We start from the raw sequence: 24,685 nt of genomic DNA, 5'->3' as shown, positions 1-24,685 counted from the left end.
TTCCTTCTAGAGAATTTTTAATTTCATTTACTGTGTTGTTCATCATTGTTTGTTTGCTCTTTAGTTCTTTTAGGTCCTTGTTAAACGTTTCTTGTATTTTCTCCATTCTATATCCAAGATTTTGGATCATCTTTACTATCATTACTCTGAATTGTTTTTCAGGTTGACTGACTATTTCCTCTCCATTTGTTTGGTCTGGTGGGTTTTTACCTTGCTCCTTCATCTGCTGTGTATTTCTGTCTTCTCATTTTGCCTAACTTACCGTGTTTTGGGGTCTCCGTTTTGCAAGCTGCAAGTTCGTAGTTCCCAGTGTTTTTGGTGTCTGCTCCCAGTGGGTAAGTTTGGTTCAGTGGGTTTGTAGGCTTCCTGATGGAGGGGACTGGTGCCTGTGTTCTGGTGGATGAGGCTGGATCTTGTCTTTCTGGTGGGCAGGTCCACATCTATGTGTTTTGGGGTGTCTGTGGACTTATTATGATTTTAGGCAGCCTCTCTGCTAATGGGTGGGTTTGTGTTCCTGTCTTGCTAGTTGTTTGCCATAGGGTGTCTAGCACTGTAGCTTGCTGGTCATTGAGTGGAGCTGGGTCTTAGCATGGAGACGGACATCTCTGGGAGAGCTTTTGCCATTTGATGTTCCATGGGGCCAGGAGGTCTCTGGTGGACCAATGTCCTGAACTTGGCTGTCCCACCTCAGAAGCTCAGGCCTGACACTGGCCAGAGCACCAAGACCCTGTCAGCCACATGGCTCAGAAGAAAAGTGAGAAAAAAAAGAAAGAAATAAAGAATATAAAATAAAGTTATTAAAATAAAAAAATTATTAAAAATAAAAACTAAAAAGGGTAATAAAAAAAAAGAGAAAGAAACAAGAGAGCAACCAAACTAAAAAATAAATCCTCCAATGATAACAAGTGCTAAAAACTATACTTAAAAAACCCCAAAACCAAAAAACAGAAACCAAAAACAGACAGTCAGAACCCTAGGACAAATGGCAAAAGCAAAGCTCTACAGAAAAATCATACAAAGAAGGATACAGATACACACTCACAAAAAGAGCAAAAGGAAAAAAAGTAAAAAAATATGTATATAACAAATTAAAAAAGGAGGAGAGCAACCAAATCAATAAACAAATCTACCAATGATAATAAGCTCTAAATACTAAACTAAGATAAACATAAAACCAGAAACAAATTAGATGCAGAAAGCAAATCCCCAGTCTACAGTTGATCCCAAAGTCCACCGCCTCAATTTTGGGATGATTCTTTGTCTATTCATTTATTCCACAGATGGAGGTACATCAAGTGGATTGTGGAGATTTAATCCACTGCTTCTAATGCTGCTGGGAGAGATTTCCCTTTCTCTTCTTTCTTTGCACAGCTCCTGGGGTTCAGCTTTGGATTTGGCCCTGCTTCTGCATGTAGGTCACCTGAGGGTGTCTGTTCCCTGTGCAGACAGGACGGGGTTAAAGGAGAAGCTGATTAGGGGGCTCTGGCTCACTCAGGTGGGGGGGGGGAGGGAGGGGTACGGAATGCAGGGCGAGCCTGCGGTGGCAGAGGCTGATGTGACATTGCACCAGCCTGAGGTGTGCCGTGGGTTCTCCTGGGGAAGTTGTCCCTGGATCACGGGACCCTGGCAGTGTGGGCTGCACAGGCTCCCGGGAGGGGAGGTGTGGATAGTGACCTGTGCTCTCACACGGGCTTCTTGGTGGCGGCAGCAGCAGCCTTAGTGTCTCATGCCTGTCTCTGGGGTTCGCGCTGATAGCCGCGGCTCGTGCGTGTCTCTGGAGCTCGATTAGACGGTGCTCTGAATCCCCTCTCCTTGTGCACCCCGAAAAAATGGTCTCTTGACTCTTAGGCAGTTCCAGACTTTTTTCTGGACTCCTTCCCGGCTAGCTGTCATGCACTAGCCCCTTCAGGCTGTGTTCACGCCGCCAACCCCGGTCCTCTCCCTGGGATCCTACCGAAGCCCGAGCCTCAGCTCCCAGCCCCCACCTGCCCCGGCGGGTGAGCAGACAAGCCTCTCGGGCTGGTGAGTGCTGGTCGGCACCGATCCTCTGTGCGGGAATCTCTCTGCTTTGCCCCCCCGCACCCCTGTTGCTGTGTTCTCCTCCATGGCTCCGAAGCTTTCCCCCTCCGCCACCCACAGTCTCTACCCGCGAAGGGCCTTCCTAGTGTGTAGAAACTTTTCCTCCTTCACAGCTCCCTCCCAGAGGCGCAGGTCCCGTCCCTATTCTTTTGTCTCTGTTTTTCCTTTTTTCTTTTGCCCTACCCAGGTACATGGGGGAGTTTCTTGCCTTTGGGAGGTCTGAGGTCTTCTGCCAGAGTTCAGCAGGTGTTCTGTAGGAGTTGTTCCACATGTAGATGTATTTCTGATGTATTTGTGGGGAGGAAGGTGATCTCCACGTTTTACTCCTCCGTCATCTTGAAGGCGCCCCCCAGACTTGAATTCTTTTGGAGAAATTTGTAGTGCATATTATACCTCTTGTGTTGCAAAGTGATGTTGTTTTAGTAGAAAATGTTATTGTAAAACCCAGTGAGTGGGTTGCTTTGTACTGACGTCTATAGTCCCCTTCTCTCCTGCCCCCTTTCTCCCCAGTTATCTTAGCTTTCTCATTTAAGCCCAAGTTATTTCAGACAAGAAGTTATCTGCTGAATGATACTTTCCTCGTTAGTTCTTTTACTGGAATTTTTTTGTATCCCCAGCATTCATTCATTTATTCATTCATTCATATGCTCAATCATTTATTTAATCGTCACTCAGTAAATGCTAATGAAAAGATATATCTATATGCTTATATCTAACTGCAAAATCCACATATCTACTTGCATATATAATGTGCATATCAAACTTAATAGGTTTAAAACAGAAGTTCTGGTTTCCCACTGCCACTTTTTCCTCCTGCAGTGTTCCCCATCCAAATACATTGCTCACTCCTTCTGGTTATTTAGGCTAAAAATTCTGGCGATTTCCTTGGTCCCCTTATTTCATTCATAACCAATAACTGACCTGTAAGCAACTCTGTTGACTCTGCTTTCACTGTGTACCCAGAATCTGACCACTTCTCATCAATTCCACTGTTACTACTGAAGTCCAACCCACCATCAACTCCTGCCTGGATTATTGCAACAGCCTCTTAACTGGACTTTCTGCTTTCTCCCTTGGTCCCTCATCTTTAGTCTATTGTCAACACAACAGCCTGAGTGAACTTTGAAAAATGGAAGGCAGATATGTCACTCTTCAGCTCAAAAACCTCAGTGACTTCCTATTTCATGAAGAGTAAAAGGCAGAGTTCTTACAGTGGCCTACAAGGTCCTATACATTTGACCCCCTGTTGCTTCCCTAACTTCAGTGCCTATGACACTCCCCTTGACTAACTCCACTTGACCCAAACTGGCCTTCTTGCAATTCTTTAACATACCAAGTATACTCCTGCCTCACAACTTTTGCAACCACTGTTCCCTCTGCCAGGAATTCTCTTTCCCCAGATATCCATGTGGCTTGTTCCTTCACCTCCCAATCTTTGCTCAAATGTCACCTTTTCAAAGAGTTCTTCTCTGTCCACTCTATTTAATATTATCACCTCTTTTTACTATACACTCCCTTTGCCTCTCACTTACTTACTTTATTCCTTTTACCTATAGCATTTATCACCATCCAACTTGCTTTAAATTTATTTGTTGATTCTATTTCTCCCCACTACCCCTCAATACATACTAAAATGCAAACTCCAGAAAACCAAAGCTTCAGCTTGAAACATGGTAGACACAATAATTATTTGTTGAATGAGTAAATGATTTCATATGTGATGTAGAAGCCAATAAGGTCGCATATAATCTGAGGAAATAGATGTATTTCGAAATACTATTTTTATTTTTGTATGTCTTCAAGGTTCCATCTTATTATAGGTTCTCATTTGGAAATAAAAATGAGATTTAATGAACCTAAAACATTCTGTAGACATAGTGAGATCTATCGTTTGCTTACTAAAATAGTCAGGATATTCTGCATAGCAGTCAGTATTCTAAATGCTAGTTTTAAAAATTAGGTGACTACAGGCTGTGCAGTTGTCATTTTGAAGAATTCTATGGAAGAATTTTTCTAACATTTTTCTAACATGTTAGAAAAAATGAGATCACATCAATATTAGCTTTTCCACATCTAACTTTGAGTAAGGTATGTGTAGTGCACGTGATATTTGTTTTGAGTAAAATTGTGTTACGTGACAGTTGTGAGCCTCTATATCCGGGAACACACTTTAATGGTGTGACTTAGGAAGCCTAATGGCACCTGCATTTTGTAAAATGGGAAAATCCATTTTTGGCATGGCCTCCAGTTTGAAGTTACTCTTTGCATCCAAAAGGGCAGAATGCAACTGATCCATGGTCATAACTAAGATCAGAGCAAAGGACAGAGCCAGACACAGCTGAGAACCAGAAAACACAGAACTCTTTCTAATCCATAGATGTAGACAGAGCTGGGTTCCTGTGGACAAAAGGAGTTTCCACTCCAGTGACACAGAACTTGTGACCCACATCTTGCAGAGGGTAGTTAAGGGAAGCAGAGACCTCTTAGGAATACTGTTGTCAAACAGCTATGTATTTACCATGAATTCATAAGCAGAGCCTGAAACATTTCTTCAAATAGAAATAACAGAGCTGGTCTAGAGATCCCAATACAAATCAGTTCTGGGCAAGAACAGTGTTGGTTCCACCAGTGAAGGTCAATAGAATCAAGGTAACTCAAGAGAAGAGGGATCTGGCCTGGACAGGTCTGCTTAACCTCCCTTGGTTATACATTTCCAGTTGTTTTTTAATGAGGGAGATCTGGAAATTTATATTTGAATTTACTCTATATCATTTATGGTTTGCTGTATGTAACAATGCTTAAGTGGACTGTGTAATTACTGTATCATAGTTCTCATTCTGTATTTTAGACTCATTCATTCTTTTTTTTTTTTTTTTTTTTTTTGCGATACGCGGGCCTCTCCCTGTTGTGGCCTCTCCCATTGCGGAGCACAGGCTCCGGACGTGCAGGCTCAGCGGCTATGGCTCACGGGCCCAGCCGCTCCGCGGCATGTGGGATCTTCCCGGACTGGGGCACGAACCCGTGTCCCCTGCATCGGCAGGCGGACTCTCAACCACTGCGCCACCAAGGAAGCCCGACTCATTCATTCTTAACTAATCTGTATGTGGTCATTGTAAAGATCCAAGTGAAAGAACCTTCTTTTGCTCTACATAGATATTTGAGTTGACTTGAGTCCACTGGGCTGTTGTACGTAGCATTCCAAGGACCAGAGTGGACAGGCCAAGAAAGTAGGGCTCATCATGGACAGCTGCCGCTCAAGGGCTTTTTCCTTTCAGGAAAGTATTAAGGTTATATAAGCAAATTAAAAAAACCTGTCGGGTAATGAGTTGAAGCCATTAAGCATGGAACTTGATGTTTTTTGTTTTCCAAACCTTATACACTACTTCTGTTCTTTTATTTAAATTATTTAGTGGGTGTTCAATAATTCTGGCTAGAAAGACAGAATTTGTTCTTGCTTGTGATGAAAGTGTCAGCAGTGAGAGATGCACTCCTTGGAGATGCACAGTTTGGATGTAGAAACTGATGAGGAAAAAGAACAAGGTGAATCACACCTCAGCTACTAGATTAATCCATCAAATTAAATGTTACTATTCAGGAAAGACAGCAGAAAGAAACCGCTTCCATGGTAACTGTTGTCAGAATTGTATTTTTACTCATCTTTCAGAAAATATATGAAAGCCAAATAATATAGCTCTAGTGATACTTGTAATGATTTACTCATTTTCAAATAGCAAGAGCTCTGAAGGCTTGATTTCATCTCTCTCTTGAGTTGGCATTGTCAGTTTAATATCCAGCCAATGTTAATCGCTGAGGGTGAATGTATAGAAGACAGTTCGTATAAATGTCCAAAGATGGTTTATCAGCGAAAGTGTATTGTTACAAAGTTCTCCTGGGTTGCCGAGTGATCACTAAGGAAGATCTTAGTGTGACTCCCTCCCCCACCCTCAATAATATTAGATGTAGCTTCTCTTCTTTGGCTGGTCATGAGGAATTTTACAAATACATTTTCAGTAGAGAGAACTCATGATTTATTCACTGGACTATCTGCTTGGATTATCAATGCCTATTTTCTCTCTTTCTCTTCAGTGTCTATCTTTTGTCTGTATCAGACTTTGAGAGCACTTCAAACTGAGGGGTAGGTAAGAAAAGGGAGGAAGATGAAATTGGATTCTCTTTAAAACTGGTTTATTTAGAAAAGAGCTCTCGTAAAAGATTTGGTCAGAAATCAGAATTCAACCTGCTATCCTTTTTTTCTGTATGATCAGATTGGATAATTGAATGTTGGCTTGATTTCTTTCAGAGCAGACGTTCTATCTTTCTTGGCTAGGCTGGCACAGAGAACAAGGTCATACAGTGACCTGCTTCCTTCACTGGGAGATGCTGATCTGCTGTGACCTGTGAGAAGACTCTGCTTTGCTGATGTTTTGGTGTTGTTTCTGTAATATCCATCTAGGCTAGGACTCCAGCTTCCTAGTTTCAGGTTAAAAGATAGATTAATTCACAAGATACCTTAGTATTTGTTGGACTTGTATGTGTTCACATGACTTACTGACCTCGTGCAATGCTTATTTTGTAATAAATTACCATGTGTTAATTCTCACAATTAAATGCTACAATCCAAACTATAATTTAACTCTCCAGAGTGGAAGACTTCCTGTCTTTTACTTTAAAGGCATGTTTCTTAAGTGTCTATTTGTTAGCAAACACTTGGAAACACTTTGAAATTTCATCCTATTAATTCAGTCCTAGAGCTATCTGAATTCTCTCTTTAAATGCTCTCCAGCAAGCTTTTCTTAGCTCTCTCTAGCCCTCAGCATTCTCATTCCTCATATATAAATGTACTTGCTACCCATACCGTACACTCGTTCCTATTAAATTGAGTAGTCAGTCATGGTTAAATAATATGTGACATCTTTACAAATAATATTTACTATTATCATTTAATTGAAGTATTATATTTCTTTTTGGTTTCTCATTTCATTTCCCTAACCAGATTATAAACTTTTTGATCTAAATACTAATTCTTCTATATCTGTATATCTGCCACCGTATCTCACCCAAGGTAGGGATTCAATACAAGTTTGTTAATGGGTTAACCAAACCAATGCAAGTTTGTTAATCCTGTGAAATGGAACATGCTAGAAGTAAACATGATGATATTCTCTCCCACGAGCTACCTATTTAAATGCATCTTGGGAAGAACATTGAACAAATTAATTTGCAAAATTGCCTTCTTGTAACATTTGCAGCTGTTCCACTTCTCAGGAAAATGATTCATATTATTTTAAAGACATGGCAACTTGAATAAGGTCAAAGCATAATACCTAATGGTATTTAGCAATGCAAATATAAAATTTGCAAATTTTGCAGAGTCTAAATGCGCATTGGATTTTCTAGGAGGTGCCCAGCTATATTGGGAGGGAGTTTTTAAGGTAGAGCTTGACTGATAACCTTTCCAAAACGTTAATATAGCTTTCTTCTTCTGTTTTTCTCTTCCTCCTTTTACTTTACCCCCTCCTTTCTAAATTATTGATCTCTTTCTATGTGGCCAACTTTTTCTAGGAACTTTTTGTTACGTTGTTATATAATTTAATCATCACATACATCCTGTTGGTAAGCTATTATTATTTATATTTTAATGACCAGGAAACATTGAGGTTTGGAGGTTTAAGGACTTCTGGCATGAACTTGGCCCTTTTTCTCACTGAACCTCATCTTTCTTTCTTTGATGTGTGACCTTGTATAAAAATACCATTTAACCCCTCTGTGCCTTTTAAAAATGTTTTTCTTCTATAAGAGGATAATAAAAAAGTCTGCCCTACTAGCTTTATGTTATTCTAGATAATTGAGATAAAACACAAGAAATATAGGGCATTATTTTTATTATATATGAGTCTTGATCACATTGGTGATCACCAATGTGCAAACTTAGAATAAGGGATTAGAACTAGATTATAATTTTAAATGTCCTATTGATATTTTCTTTTGCTCTTTAAGACTCCTAAAACCTATTCCCATATTTGAGTTTTTGCATTACACAGAAAAAAGATCCACAAGCTGGACTTTTATGTTTCTCTAGCTGTGGGATAGACCCAGATTGGTCATGTACAGAAAAGCCTGTATGAGCAAAGAAAGTAACATGTTTTCTCATTTATTTATTTATTTATTTTTGCTTATAAATCTCAGTTACATGGCTTTATTCAATAGAATATTAGATCAGTTCAGTTCTCAAGTTGTGATTTTGTAAGACTTATGAGAAAATCTGTTGATAGTGAGATTGCTTGACATTTTCTTTTACATTTTGCTCCTTTCTCACTTCTTTTTCTTTAATATTGGCATATAGTTGATTTACAATGTTGTGTTAGCTTCAGGTGTACAACAAAGTGATTCAGTTATGCATATACATATATCTATTCTTAAGAAAGTGATGTATTTTCCTCAAAATGATTTCATTTTAAACTTGGCAGGATTCTGTGTCTCCTGTTTTTCTATGTAGAGAAAAACATACTGTGCAACCAAGATTGATGCAAGACTCCGTGGTGAAGGAACTCAATCCGTTCTTTCTTCAGCACCTCAACCCGTTACAACAAAGCATGCTTCTAGTATCTGATTAGCTGGTTCTCTTCCTTCCTTCTTAGTTGGGGAATTTCCAAAGCTGTCTTCTCTGAAATACCATAAAATGTCCTGGAACTCAAAAGAAGAAGGTCTTTGAAATTCTATGAACTTTTCCCACTGTATTTGAAGAAAAAAGGGTGGAAACTCTTGAAGGATCTAGATCTATTGAAAAATCATTGAGAGTAGGGGAAAAAACCATGAGCAAAAAGATAAAGGGAGGGAAAAAATTTTCCTGAAAATGTTATAGTTTATACACGTGTGCACATACAGACACACACACCATATATAGTTGATATTTTAATGAACATAGAATAAACGATATTACCATAGCAATGAGGGAAATAAAAACAAGAAAAGGGATTTCCCATATATATGGACATATTTTTCTTTCTTTAAGTAAAAACATTGTGTATTTCATCATTTTAATGAGAATCTTTTAAAGTGTACAATACACCCTCCTGACTTCTTATATAGAGGACCCTCACTGTCATTGTGCACTTTCTAAGGAGGCAATGCTGGAAAGAAAACTAAACCAGGAGACCTTTCCCCGGGCTCCAGCTCATTCTTCTACTCACCAGCCATGAGACTGTTCTGATCATTTCCCCTCTTTTGTCTCAGCTTCTTCATGTGGAAAATTCAGGCAAAATTTAGAACTATATTCTGCCCAGGTGCAACCCGCTTCCAGCTCCCTGTCTGTGAGCCAATATTGTTCTGCATTTCCTCCAATTAACTCTGATGATGTAAAAAGATTAAAATGCATCCTCCATGGCAGAATGGCACCTTGAAATTTTAACATCTGTGACTCCATAGTTCTGTGATTTCCTTCTAATTATGTGGGCCAAATTTGGTTAAGTGGGGAAAATTCTCTGATTTTTCTGACAAAAATAAGAAGAAAGAAAATTTTTTCTGCATTAAGATGTACTTTATAATGTGATGAATATAATAATTACTTGATGGACATATTAATATTTTGCATATCTTTCTGTGATAAATATATTAGGGAACCTTATTTCCCAAAGTGATTGCCAAAAAAAAAAAAGGGACTTCCTTGGTGGCGCAGTGGTTAAGAATTCACCTGCCAATGCGGGGGACAGGGCTTAGATCCCTAGTCTGGGAAGATCCCACATGCCGCAGAGCAACTAAGCCAGTGTGCCACAACTGCTGAGCCTACGCTCTAGAGCCTGCGAGCCACAACTACTTAGCCCGCATGCCACAACTACTGAAGCCCGTGCGCCTAGAGCCTGTGCTCCTCAATGAAGAGTAGCCCCCGCAATGAGAAGCCTGTGCACTGCAACAAAGAGTAGCCCCCGCTAGCTGCAACTAGAGAAAGCCTGCATGCAGCAACAAAGACCCAATGCAGCCAAAAAAAAAAAAAAAAAAGAAAAAGAAAAAATTTACCTACAGTCTCATTAGTAATCAACTGTTTACCTGTTTTATGTTTTCCATGATCCCTTCTGGCAGAGAAGACAGTTTTATTAATCTGGCTTCTAACTCTAATTACAGCATTTTTCTCTCTCAAGCACCTTCTTTCCTAGAAGCCCATAGCTCTCCTCTTTAGGAAGCAGAGCTTATATCATCCTCCTGGTGTCTGCTCAGGCTTGCTTGATACCTTCCAGGTCTTCTGCTCTCCATTTGTAAAGCATTTTCTTGTCTTATTGCTATGCCACTCTGGATATGTTTCCTTTGTTACTTAAATGAGTGTCTCCCTAACTAAACTGAGTATATCTTAAGAGCAGGGAAACTTCTTCTAAATTTTCCTCTGTTACCCAAACCATGTACCTTATAGAGCGTAGTAAAGTAAAATACATGCTCAGTGGATGTTGTGATTGATAGTAGACATCTCAATTCAAGTTGCTCATTTTCTACTGAAATTCAGTCTTGTAATATTTTCTGAATTCTGAGAAAGTGTAAACTGTTCATTTCCCATATTCAGTTATGCACACACTTACAACTCCTTACAAGTAGTAAAGAATACTAATTGAATACTTCTTATGTATTCATTTTTGCATGAAAACATATATATCCTGGAAATACATGCTTTTTATTTCCATAAGTAGATAGTCATCTTTTTCTCTTGTGTTCATGTCCATATTAATGTTAACTATTCTAGACTATAAGTCCCAAGAAAACATAACTGTGTCTTTCAGCTTATATAACGTACCTTACCCAAAGCCGAGCATTTATGATTGCTTAGTGGCATAACATTGCTGGATAAGATGCAAGGCCAATCTTAGGTGAGGACCCTAAAAGTCTTCTAAAGTTATTTAATATGATACCATGAGGTAAAAAAACAGGAAAACAAAAGCACACTGTTAGGATGTATAAATTGATCTTCAGTGAAGGAGGTTTGTGTATGTAATTGAGTTTAGTTGCTTCTGTTTATAGAGCTCCTGTAATTTCCCTGTGCCAGATCCTGAGTCAAAAGAAAAATCTCAAAGTGCTCAGGCAACAGCTGTTCTCAGTCTTTCAGGATGGTAATTCTGAGCCCAGGGTTGTGCTTATTCTTGTCATGAAATGACGCTCTTTGACTTTAAAACCCTGCATTCTTCCACAGTGCTATTACAGTGACAGGTCTTGTAAAAACATGTGTTAATCTTTAAGTCTGCTTAGCAGATATCCCAGTGGAGAAAATAGCCCATTATGACCTTACGTGTGGTTCATGAACTCTTCTCTGAAGTATTCCTGTGATTTTGTATCATTGAACACATTCCTAAATCTCGCCGTGCAGATCCTTCTTTGTAAAAGAAGAGCAATACTCTTTGAGGTAGTCTTTGTGTCTTCAGTGGGTTTCAGTGGTGTTGGTCAGTTAGTCAACTCTAAAATATTTAATAAACCATCAGTGTTATGGCTGTATATTATAAAAACTTTCTACCCATCCTAACCATTCTTCTAATTTTTCTACCATTTGGAAGAAGTGGGTTAATATGAAATAAAAACAAACAATTTCAAAAAATGTGATTTGTAAAACAATAATGATGGGGACTCATTTTACCTGATTTGAAAACATATTTAAAATTGACAATTATCAAAATATGCATGGTATTTTGTTAAAGAAAAACGGATCAGTTGATATAGAATAACATAGAGATACAAGAAGTTAAAACTTACTTTAATCATTTCTAGGGCAGAGCAGAAATAACAGAATGATAGGGAAAAGTAGCATTTGTCAGGTATTTATTTTGGTCTAGAGAAGAATCTGTACTCTGTGTACAAATGCAGAATGTATAGCAAAGGAAAGAGAAACGGAATGTAAGAAAAATAACATACATCACTGGATTGAAATTACTTAAAATGGATACAGATATTTTAGATGAATATACTAATTCCGTTTGCTAACTATGCAAGGAAGATGAATGTTTAAGGAAATCTTAAATCATTTTATAGGAAAATGTGCTGCCTCTCAGCATTAAAGTGAATTCAAATGTTAAAACAGTCTTCCTGATAAAGGTAACAAAATCAGATTTTTTTTTCCCTATGGAGAAACAAGAATGCTGTTGATGACATTGCACTAATTGTTTCAGCTGTTGTGGAAAGTAATCTGTCAATATGTTTGAATCATAGTGTTGGTATTGATGATGATGATGATGATGATGACGACATATGCCAGACACTGTGCTGAGTAAGTGGGGGACATTTAAAGGAAAGCTCTGTGTCTTGGCCACATGTGTGTATATGTGAGCAGACACGTCATTGATCACGTCACACAAAGCCCCACAGTCTCCTGCCCACCTTTTCAGATTCATTGTTTGACATTTCCTCCAAAAGTCATTTATCTACAGGCCATATTCATTAAAAAAAAATTTTAAGTTTGTTTTCCATATTCATTTTTTACTCTTTTTTTTTTTTCGGTACGCGGGCCTCTCACTCTTGTGGCTTCTCCCGTTGCGGAGTACAGGCTCCAGACGTGCAGGCTCAGCGGCCATGGCTCACGGGCCCAGCCGCTCCGCGGCATGTGGGATCTTCCCGGACCGGGGCACGAACCCGTGTCCCCTGCATCGGCAGGCGGACTCTCAACCACTGCACCACCAGGGAAGGCCCCTTTTCACTCTATTTTTTACAGATGTTTCCTCCCAGGTCCGGAATGTCTTTTCTTCTCTTGGCAGGAAGATTCTTACTCATTTTAAAAAATTTTGTTCAGGGCTTCCTTGGTGGCGCAGTGGTTGAGAGTCTGCTTGCCGATGCAGGGGACACGGGTTCGTGCCCCGGTCCGGGAGGATCCCACATGCCGCGGAGCGGCGGTGCCCGTGAGCCATGGCCGCGGAGCCTGTGCTCCGCAACGGGAGAGGCCACAACAGTGAGAGGCCCGCGTACCAAAAAAAAAAAAAAAAAATTTTGTTCAAACCGCACCTTGTCACTGAAGCCTTGGTCCCTGTGGCCCCTTAGGCACACGAAGGATGGCAGCCCTGCCTGCTTCTCTGGAGGCTGCCGCTTCCTTGAGCGTGGGGCTGTGTCCCAGCCATCTTTCTACACAGGGTGGGACTCAACACGTGTGTGTGGAAGGAGTAAATAAAATAAGCAAAGGAAAATCCCAGTATTACTATTATTTGCCAGCCCTTTCATTGAATTCTGTTAAACTGAAGCTTGTCACATTGACTCCGTATAAACTTATTTAACAATGATCAAATTGTCTGACTCTGAGCAATTTCTTTCAAATGGAGTAAGCAGTTACCACCGGGCTACGTTCTTTTGCAACAGGGTTTTCTTGGGTTTGTACTTGTCTCATTGCTTATTTGCTGTAAAATGAGCCTTTTGCTGGGAGGTTCTTTACATCAGTAACAGACATACAGAGATTTGCCTAAATTTGAAATCAAAACACTTTTCTTTGGAATATTCATTTGGAAGTTTTGCTTCATTTGTTTTGCTAAGTCATAATTTATGTGTAGTTTTTTGTTTTATGTGTAGTTACTCTTTTTACCACAATATATTCTTGTTTATAAAGATGCTCGAAGAAGTACATTTATCACCTCTTTTAGGTCAGGGTGCCATTAATGAACTCTCCTCTACTATTTAATATTCTTAAGAGAAATATGCCTAAGGATGCTTAAGGTTTTTCTTTTTTCTTTTTCTTTTTTTTTTTAAACTTTTGGGACCCAGAGATGAAAAATTTCCCCTTGTACAAATTATTCATCAAATAAAAATTTTCATGCAAAAATTAATGCTTTAAGACACAGAATGAATTTAGATTAAAGACTCTGTGATATTTATAGTAGATAAATAGAGGTTCTGCTACAGATGACAGAGACCATACCTGACAAGACAGAAATTTCTTTCTCTCTCAAGGAGTTGTCTGAATACAGGAAGCTCAGATCAAGGATGATGACCCTGTTCTACTGATACATGGTTGTTTGGGGTAGACATGGCGTCCCGTGGTATTAGGGATTGAGGTGCCTTCTCTCTGATTGCTCTGTATTTAAAATTTAATATGTTAATTTCCTTTTAATTTTATTTATTTATTACAGAGTGACTATCTGATCAGCAGTTATGCTTGACAAGAAGCAGAAGTCATGGTTTATTTATAGTGTTTTATAGGTTTGGCATGGTAAAAGAGTCTTGACAATAAATACTTGGTTAATTAATTGAAAGTTCATGTATTTGGGGGAAGGGTCGTTAATGTACGACTGTTCACAAGACCCTTGTGGTATGAGTTGTGGAGCAAACTGTCCAGGGTGGGAAGCGATCATACATCACTGTGGAGGGAGGGACAAATGCAGTGCTCCTGAAGTCCTGAGTTCGTTCCCAGCAGGAGTGTGAAGGAAGCTTCCTGGAAAGTAATGGCGTTGGGCTGTCCTTGAAGGATGTCTATAATGCGAAGTGGAGGAGAAGGGAAAAGAGGAGCATGGGGTGGCATTGAGGGAAGGGGGACTGGCAAGTGTCTGGTTGCCATGCATGTAGCACTTCACACACGACACCCACTGTACCTTAGGAATGAGGTCTGGAGGAAGGAGGTTTGTGTGTGTGTAGGGGGTAGGTGTTGCATGTATCCTTGTCCTTTTTTTTTTTTTCTTTCCTGATTGGGTGACAAAAGAGAGTTTTATCTTGGATAATACTTTAACAAAACTTCATTGATTTGTTAATTTACATTATGCAAGACGCTTCTGTGAGCTATACCAATCTTTAATACCTAGAACATATGATTCATGTTTACATGAGATTATCTTTGTATTTGGATTAAATCACAATGAGGACAGTATTTGTAAATGTGTGACTTTCAAAGGGGGATCTGAACTCGCCTGGTTTGAAGTGCTTGCTGAAGTTAATAGGTTGTGCTATCCCATTTTACCGGCACATTCTGCTGATACATCATTTAGAGAAAGTTCCAATTCCTGATGAAGAGCAGAGCGCTGACATGAGTTTTCACTTAGGTGTGCAGAAAGAATCGGTTAGCTTTGTGCACGGAATAGGATGAAATCAAGCTTTAATTAGTCAGACTTTTGCATAATTCATCCCGGTCCCTTTGAAAGTCCAGTTGAATCTGCTCTTAATCTTTGTCACGATGGGTCCCTTTTAAAGGACTTTTATTAGTTCCTTCCTGCACAGATATTTAGGTCTTCCAAGTAAGGCCGTGACAATGCACCTGATTTCTTAAAGAAATGAATTGTTACATAAGGATCCATAAAGAAATGAATCAGTCCATAAAATTTTCTTCTTATTAAATACCATTCTTGATATCAATATAATCAGCTTTAAAGATAGGAAAGTAAGCTAAGGTTCTTTCTGTCTTTTTGAATCCATAGGCTGTCCATCTGGCCCAGGCAAGCTTCCAGATTGAAGCCTTCGGCTCCAAATTCATTCTTGACCTCACACTGAACAAGTAAGTATATAGTTATGATCCTGTTAAGAAGTAAGTGCAGTAAAACTCTACTTCATGATAATATTTTAGTCAAAGTAATGTCTGTTGTTGAAGCAACTGATATTTTCTAGCTGATTATATGTCATATAGCACTTAAAGAAAAATATAAAAGTCTGAAGTTAATTCTTTTAATAATAATAATGTCTTTTTATTCCTGAAAGAAGAGGCATTTAACATTTAATTTGTTAAAAATCTCAAATACAGTTCTTAGATATTGTGATTTTAAATGGAACAAATATTTAAAGTAATGCTAGTTAATTAAGTGCTAACTATAATCTTTACAATATATAGCAAGCATGATAAATTACTGACTCAAGTATAGTTAGACTTCAGTCTAGAAAGTCCACTTTACCTTTCAGTATGCAATTCACACGACTTCTGTATGAAGAACAGAAGAACAGAAGAAAATGATGACTTGCAAATACCTATTTTGAGAAGGTTCTTTGCTCCGTAATTTGCTCTAATACAGTTGGTTAGAAATTTTGGTCCTGATGAAGATTTACCCGATTTTTCTCTGAGCATGTGTTTATGTTGATATTTAAATGCTATTTCCCAAGTTGGAACCAATTGCACAGATGTCTTTGTACAAAGCACGAACAAGAGCTGTTGCCTTAAGCAGGGCTCTTCAGCCTCGAATTGAGCCAGCAGTGAGCCTTTCTTTGGTGAAAGAACTTTCCTGCATGGTTTTCTTTAGTTTAAGGAGCTCCAGTCAATATTTTAAACTCTCATCGGTATTTTGACCAAGACTGCATTTTTGCCAGAAAAATACCACGTAATGCTATCAGACACTATAATGTGGGTGACCACAGTCAATATCTGAGAGATTGCAGAAGACTATAAAGAACAACTATTAAATTTCTTGTGTGCCAAATTCTGTGAGCTCTGCAGAAAAAAAGATGCAGGGTCAGCTTGGGTGCTCCTTACTCAAGTGTAATTGCAGCTTTAAGTCAGAATGAATCAGCAGAACTCAGAATTTCCTGTGTTGAAGATACTGCAGGTTTTCCTCTTTGAGTCTGCTGAGCATTGGTTGAGTTCCTTTTCACCATGCTGGGTCAGCACTGTGCCTGCGAAAGGGTCATATGGGGACATCCAGGGTACTTAGAGGTCTGGAGACACATCAGAAAATTATTTACCACGAATATTTAACATGCAGAGGAATCAAATTGAGCACCTACTATGAGCAGTCCTTGCCTTAAGGAGTTTATAGTCTACTTGGGAGAGGTTAATAGATAAACGTATAATTTTAGAGCAGTGTGAAATTGGTTGTGCTGGAGATAAACATGGAATGCTATGGTAGCACTAGAGAGAGGAAGCTCTCCAGGCTGGAGGAGTGTGAAAAGGCATCTTAGGAAAGGTGATGCTTGAGCTAAATCTTGGAGGGCAAGTGCTAGTGAGGAAGGGAAGTATTGGGGATGGATGGGCGAGAGAGGGAGAGAGAGAGAGAGAGAGAGAGAGAGAGAGAGAGAATGGAGAATTGTGTTCTAGGCAGAGGAGAGAGTGTGTGCTAAGGAGAAGGGCCATGTAGCAGTGGGGCATGTTAAAGGGAGCATGAGTCTTTTGTTGAATTTCTTGGTAAATTACAAGGTTGAGGGAGGTGAGTCAGGAGAGGTAGGCACAGGGACAGCTCAACTCATGCAAGGTCTTGTATGTCATGCTCAGTGCTGGTCTATTATCCCCTAGACTGTGAAAAATGAAGTAAGCAGATAAACAGAAGTTCTGTTCTCAGGAAGTGCTAAAAGGCATGGAGAGGGAATGCTTTTGAGGAGTCTTCGTTTGATAAAAATCATTAGGATTGCTTTGATGTGGGTGGCAAGGCAGAAAGAAGGGTTCAAGTTAAGAGGTACCTTGATTGCATAGCTGGGTGGATGGTGGTATCCAGGTGAAATGGGCAGCACAGGGAAAAAACAGGTTAAATGGTGAAGAGAAAAGAATGTGAAATCAGAGTAGACATAATTGATTTGAGGGGCTTTGGGACATACATGAAGCCATGTCTAGGCAGTAGGTGGATATAACAGTCTAAAGCTCAGGGAAGAGGTGGGGGCTAGAGATAGTAGAGTTGAAAGTAGTTTCCACAGGAATGTTAATGATAAACGTGGTTGTGAATGAGACCATGTTCATTCAGGAAGGGTGGGTAAAATAAGGAGAGCATAAGTTGGGAAGATTGTTAAGGGTTGAGGAGAGGAAGAGGAGCCAATGAAGGGACAGAGAATGAGTGATCAGAGTAGTGGGAGGAGAATCAGGAGCATGATTGAATAGAGAGTTTCAAAACAGAAAGTTGTGATGTATAGCCTCACATGCAGCAGAATGATCTAGTGAGATAACGGGCAAAGATTGCCTTTGTATTTACCTATTAAGTAATCACTGATGGTCTGAAGGCAGCAGTTTCCATAAAGTTTGGGGCAGAAACCAGGTTACAGTGGGCTGGGAGTGACTGAGAGGAGATGGTTTGGAGACAGCATTGCTCATTGGGTAAGTTTGGGTGAGAAGGAAAGAGAGCTAGCATAGTAGCCAGAAGAAGACATTGGGATCTAGGAAGGGGTTTTCAGGGATAACAGAGCAAGTGTTAGGCTGACAAATGGAGATGTTAAGAGTGAGGAATGAAGATACAGAAGAGAGGAGATAATTTATGGAGCAAGATCTGGGTGAAGATAGAAGGGAGTGAGAGCAAGAACACAAGGGCAACTTAGTTTTGAACCAGGAGAGAGTTCATTCCTAACTTGTATGAAGGTATTAGGGCATATGCAGGTAGAGATAAGCTTGCAGGAGAAGGGATGGAGTTCAGTGCATCTCTGAAGATTTCTTTCTTCTTGGAGACAGCATTATCTACCATTGGGATGGAGAAGGAGGGCGGGTTGGGCTTGAGGAAAATGATGAAAGTTTAGGCTAACATGGAGAGAAATGGGTGAGGAAGCTCACCAAGGTCATGTTAAAGAATTTATGAGCAATCTTCATTAGAAGTCATATGTTATGTGTTGGTGTTTGTGTCATTGTACCTGATGGTGTTTTATTTTATTTTTTTAACCTGGAGTGCTCAGTAACTCCGTCACTGCACTGTGTGGGGGAGGAAGGTAGATTGTAGTGTGGGTGTTTTCTGGTGGTGACTCAGAGGAAGAGCAGTGGAGACAGAGCTCTTTGAATACTGGTGAATAACTCGGGTAGTTTGCTATCAGGATCCAGTTTGGGTAAGAATGGAGATGAGGTCAAGAGGACCAGGAAAAAATGGAGGTCTCTATAGGGACAAGTAAATGCAGTGAGAGGGAGACCATGAGACCCATAATCACATGGTGTCTCCCCTGTTCAGAGTCCCGAGCCTTCTGAGCGCAACGTGTGTGTGCAATGCTCACATGATCTCCGGAGACAAGGGAATTGGGTAAGAGTGTGACAAGTGTTGGCCAGGGTGGGTCTCTACTTTAAATAACTTTCGATGGCTGTGATTCACTAAATTTCAATGGCTGCTCCATTAGAATGAACGTAAAGAGTCAAGAGAATTTTTAAAATCAGTCATGGAGAAAGAGCTTCTGAGCAAAGAGGAATCTCATTTCCACCAAAAGGTGGTCGTTGCCACACTATTTACAACAATTTTAAATTGTTAAGGTGGGGAAGGGCAAAAGGTGTATGATAGGTCTACGAGCTCAGTGAAGGAAAGAAAGCATTAAGGTGTTAACATAAACTAATCAAAGTGGTATCTGCAGAATCTAAATGGTTAATGACCTCACCCGGGCTGGACTGCCAGCTTGTGAAGACTACCCTCTTGTGAGTTCCTGGCAGGAGAACTTTCTGAGTCTGCGCTTTCATGGATTGAACAAGTGAGGCCTCGGCTTGCTCAGGCATCTCATGGCAGAGGTGCGTGTTTTAATTTAGCCAACAAATATTGAGTGAGCGTCTGCTCTATGCCTGCAATTGCTCTAGGTGCTGATGCTGCTGGGAGTGAAATAGACAAGTTCGCTGTCTCCCCTCATGGAGCTTTGTTCCAGGGGAAGACAGACAGTGAACCACTAAATAAAGACGAGTGCATTGAAAAACATATAGCTGGGCTACGTGATGGAAAGAGACTTCAGCTGGGAGTGGCCAGTGTGGTTTAGATGTCACAGAAGCCAGAAGGTCTCTCTGAGGAGGGACATTGAGCTGAGACCTGATCATCCAAGATGAGACACCACATGAGGCTGGAAGGTGAGAAGGTTCCACTCAGCTGGGACTGTGAGACAGCAAGTGCTGAGGAGAATGTGGGATGGTCAAGAAGGACCAAGGCTGATGTGACTGGAGTGCAGCGGGGGGCAGGGGATGGTGGGAGACTGAGGAGATGAGGTCAGAGAGGAAGCCGTGTAGCCAGACCGTGAAGGGCCGTTGTCCACGGGGAGGCATTTGAGTAGGACGCCACTGGAGGGCAGGAAGCATGGCGATCACACCGTTCGGTTTACATTTTTTTAGCCCCAAAAGTCCTAGCTGTGGCTTCAGAGGATCTTTTGTCATACTCCTTTCAGGATACTCCCCTTTTCAATTTTGTTTTGTTTTTTCTCTAGAATGACCATTGTTCCAAGTTACATAAAGTTTAAAATGATTACTAGATTAACAATTCTGTTTCTTTTTTGGCTGTACCCCGTGGCATGTGGGATCTCCAGGGATCCAACCCGTGCCCTCTGCATGGAAGCACAGATTCTTAACCACTGGACCGTCAGGGAAGTCCCCAGCAATTCTTAATGTGTATTGTTGATCCTTGGAAGTCCTCAGGGAGTCTGAGGATTCTCTCTCTGATATGTGTGATTGGAATTATGCCGTATTACCTATAGTTAAATCTGCTGGTGTCTTCAGCAAATGTTAATTGGGAATAATTGTGATCAGAGTTACATAATGGTTGAGAGCATAGGTCCTGGAGTCAAACAGACCTGGGTTTGAATCTGGAGGCTGTCATTTACTAGCTGTGTGGCCTTGGGCAAATTTCTTAACTTCTTTTTTAGTAATAGTTTGAGATACAATTCACACACCGTGAAATTCACTCCTTTAAAGTGTTCCCTTCAATGGTTTTTATTATGTTCACAGCGTTGTGCAGTTATTACCACCATCTAATTCCAGAGCATTTTTGTTGCCCCAGAAAGAAACCCTGTACCTATAGCAGTCACACCCCCTCCCCCCAAGCTTCTGGTAACCACTCATCTACTTTCTGTTGCTATGAATTTTCTTGTTCTGGACATTTTATATAAATGGATTTATACAACTTGTGACCTTTTGTGATTGGCTTCTTTACGTAGTGTAATATTTTCAAGGTTCATTTATGTTGTAGCTGAATAATATGCCATTGTATGGATATATTCTTAGCTTCTTAAGCTATAGGTTGTTGTAAGGACTAACTAAGGTAATGTGTGGTACTTACACATGTCTGCTAATTGGAAAGGCATGCTCCATGCTGTGGACTGAATTCCCCCTAAAATTCCTATGTTTAAGCCTTAACGTGCAATATGACTGTATTTGGAGATAGAGCCTCCAAGGAGGTAATTAAGGTTAAATGAGGTCATATGGTGGAGGCTTGATCTGATAGGATTAGTGTTATTATAAGATAGACACCAGAGAGTTTGCTCCCTCTCTCTCTGCCATGTGAGGACACAGCAAGAAGGCAGCCATCTGCAAGCCAGGAAAAGAGACCTCACCAGGAACTGAATCAGCCAGCATCTTGTTCTTGGATTTCTAGTCTCCAGAAGTATGAGAGATAGATTTCTGTTGTTTAACCACCCAGTTTATGGTATCTTTGTTCTGATTTTGGGGGGTATTTGATTTAAGATGAATATCTAGAAAATGTTGATTTTTAAAGAAATATATGCCCACAGTAGTTTTCTCATGAAATGTAGTTCATGCAATGCTTTTGAAAGAAGAAAACAGCCACATTGATGTAGTTTCAGCTAGGTTAAATAAAGACCCTGGCTTCCGTGTTGATTAGCACGGTTAATTCATTGTTTATTCAGCCAACAAACATTTATTGAGCATCTAGTTTGTGTAAGGTACTGTGCTGAGCAACCCAGGGAATTCAGAGCTGTGTAAAAGAATCCCTCCTCTCCAAGAGCCCATAGCAGAGAAAAGAGATTAAAATATATACAAATTATAGTAAACATGATAGGAAGTGACTTGGGAAGCCTTGGTGTTGGAAGGTTTTATGGGGAAGATGAGATTTAATGTTTTTCTTAAAGGATGCTGTCTTGGTATTGCTTCCTCTGGTAGCAGATCCTGAAGCAAGGAAATGCATTTAGGGAGCTGAGGAGTGACAAGTGGAAGGGAAGGGAGCTAAAAAAGGGTAATTTCCCACGTGCCCAACTGGGGCTCATTCCCACTGAGGAAACCCTGGGAGTCCATGGATTCATCCTCTAGAACATGCCAGAATATTATTGAACTGAGGGGTGAGGAAGCTGGAGTTTTGTTCACCAAGTGCCAGTCTGTTGTTGGTTGAGAGCTGTTTCTGGGGGCAATAACTTTTCAGTATGTCCCTCGTGCCTCCTCTCAGGTAGAAAAAAGCCAGAAATCTTAGGTATTTCCAGTCACCCGCCTTCAGCGTGTTATGCTGAGGCCATGTGGGCAGGGCATGTTGGAGTCTGCTACAGATGCTTCGATTTGGAAAGATGTGGTAGGGAGAAAGGTGCATTTTACGTGGGGAAGTGGCAGAGCCAAGGTTTGAGAGCAGGAAGGCATTGAACCCCTGGTATGAGTGAAGACTAGTGAACCCCTTCTCTCAAAGAAGCCTGAACCACCGATCAGCAGACGGAAGACAAGCTGCCTGCTTGGAGTCACTGGATTCAGAGGGGGAATTTCAGTCTTGTTCTGTTGACTGTTTTTCCAGCTCTGCAAATTTGGAGATTTGAACTTAAAATTTGGTTTATAAGGAGAAGCATGTGGAGGAGAGACAGGTCTCCTGCCCCATTTTCCTTTTGTGAATGAATAGGAGCAGAAGCTGTGGCTGGAGAAGAGTGAGGCAGGTCCACCTGCAGTGCAGTCCGGGGTGGACTTGTGAGTTGGCTTGACTCCTGACCTAAGGTTGGCTGGCCATACATGTCAGTGCTGACCCCCTGCTTCTCTCCTGTTATCTGCCTATCAGTCTCACTGCTGGAACTCCTCTCACACATCCGGACGAGGGAAGGCACTGGCTTTTGGGAATTCAGGCTTTTGGTCTCAAACTCGCTGCTGAGGCTGCCCGCTGAGGCATGTTTTCTGGGTTTGAGTCCAGAGGAGTTAGAAATGACGAGTAACCTTGCTTTCCACTTCAGAATTCTATGTCTTTAAGATGCTGCTAATTTACAGGCTAAATGCTTTATTTCCTAATTTCAGGGGTCTGTAGAAGGAAGGCTATCTACTGCAATAGTAATGATGGTAATAGATCTGTGCTAAGCCCTTTACTCATATGCTCCAATTTAAATGCTGTCACCAACCCTGCAAGGAAGATGTGATCATTTCCAGCAACCTGAGACCTGGTGACATTCAGTCACATGTTGATGTGCAGCCTGGGCCGTCTGTCTGGAGTCTTCTGTGGCTGCTTTGATCACAGCCCTGGACTATAAATTTACAAGGGAGCTGGGCATAATTCTAATGATGGCTCATCTGTTCACATTAGGTGAGAAAAAAGAATGTAACTATTTCAGTCAATTTTTAACAGTATAAAGAAAATGCAGAAGGTTCAGATAGGGTTTAAAATAGTCCTGTTTTTTTTAAAAAAAATTTATTAGGTAACATTTGTTTATAGCATTATGTAAGTTACATGTGTACATTAGATTTCTACTCATGTATACAATACAGCGTGCTTACCACCCAAAATTTAGTTATCATTCATCAGTACAATTGATCCCCCTTACCCGTTTCACGCCTCCCCCCCTCATTCCTGCTCCTTCCTCTCTGGTAACCCCTACTCTGTTCTCTGTATCTATGTGTTTGTTTTTTGTTTGGTTTGGTTTATTTACTTAGTTAAGTTTGTTTTCAATATTCTACATATGAATGAAATCATACGGTATTTGTCTTTTTCCATCTGACTTATTTCACTTAGCATAATCCCCAAGGTCCATCCATGTTGTCACAAACGGCAAGATTTCATCTTTCTTTAAAAAATATTTATTTATATGGCCGCACCATGTCTTAGTTGCGGCATGTGGGATCTTTGTTGCGGTGCGCGGGATCTTCGTTGTGGAGCTCAGGCTTCTCTCTAGTTGTGGTGCGCGGGCTCCAGAGCACGTGGGCTTAGTTGCCCTGCAGCATGTGGGATCTTAGTTTCCTGACCAGGGATCGAACCCACGTCCCCTGCTTTGGAAGGAGGATTCTTAACCACTGGACCACCAGGGAAGTCCCAAGATTTCATCTTTTTTTATGACTAAGTAGTATTTCTTTGTATGTATATATACCATGTGTTCTTTATCCATTCATCTGTTGATGGGCACTTAGGTTGTTCCAATATCTTGGTTACTATAAATAATGCTGTAGTGAACATAGAGATGCATATATCTTTTCAAAGTAGTGTTTTCTTATTCTTTGGATAAATACCCAGAAGTAGAATAGCTGGATCATATGGTAGCTCTCTTCTTAATTTTTTTAGGGCTATCCATACTGTTTTCCACAGTGTTTGCACCAATTTACACTCCCACCAACAGTATATGAGGGTTCCCTTTTCTCCACATCCTTGCCAACACTTGTTATTTCTTGCTTTTTTGATAATAGCCCTTCTAACAGGCATGAAGTGATATCTCTTTGTGGTTTTTATTTGTGTTAATTAGTGACGTTGAACATCTTTTCATGTGCTTGTTGGCCATCTGTATGTCTTCTTTGGAAAAATGTCTATTTAGCTCCTCTGCCTATTTTTAAATTGGGTTGTTAGTTTTTTTGTTGTTGAGTTGTATGAGTTGTTTATGTATAAGGGCTATTAACCCCTTATCAAATACGTGATTTGAAAATATCTTTTCCCATTTGATAGGTGTCTTTTTGTCTGGTTAATAGTTTCTTTTGCTGTGCAGAAGCTTTTTACTGTGATGTAATCCCATTTGTTTATTTTTCCTTTTGTTTCCCTTGCCTGAGCAGACATAACCAGAAAGATATAACTAAGACTGATGTCAAAGAGTGTATTGCTTATGTTTTCTTCTAGGAGTTTCATGGTTTCAGAAATTACGTTCAGGTCTTTAGTCC

General features: G+C 40.4%; 1 protein-coding gene across 2 annotated transcripts in view; it reads left to right on the top strand.

The window, feature by feature from the left end:
- The window catches only part of ADAM23 (ADAM metallopeptidase domain 23), a gene marked incomplete at both ends in the record, with an annotated part of 161,994 nt that overhangs the window by 30,464 nt on the left and 106,845 nt on the right, over positions 1-24,685 (top strand). For both annotated transcript variants that reach the window (XM_082658689.1, XM_082658690.1), the window contains one exon: positions 15,429-15,505. In XM_082658689.1, the coding sequence (XP_082514815.1) occupies positions 15,429-15,505 (77 nt within the window). The remainder of the gene's footprint in view (positions 1-15,428; positions 15,506-24,685) is intronic.

Source organism: Grampus griseus (genome assembly GCF_964374135.1).
Source record: "Grampus griseus genome assembly, chromosome: 7".
NCBI classification, from domain to species: Eukaryota; Metazoa; Chordata; class Mammalia; order Artiodactyla; family Delphinidae; genus Grampus; species Grampus griseus.
This window is presented reverse-complemented; position numbering and strand designations above follow the sequence as displayed.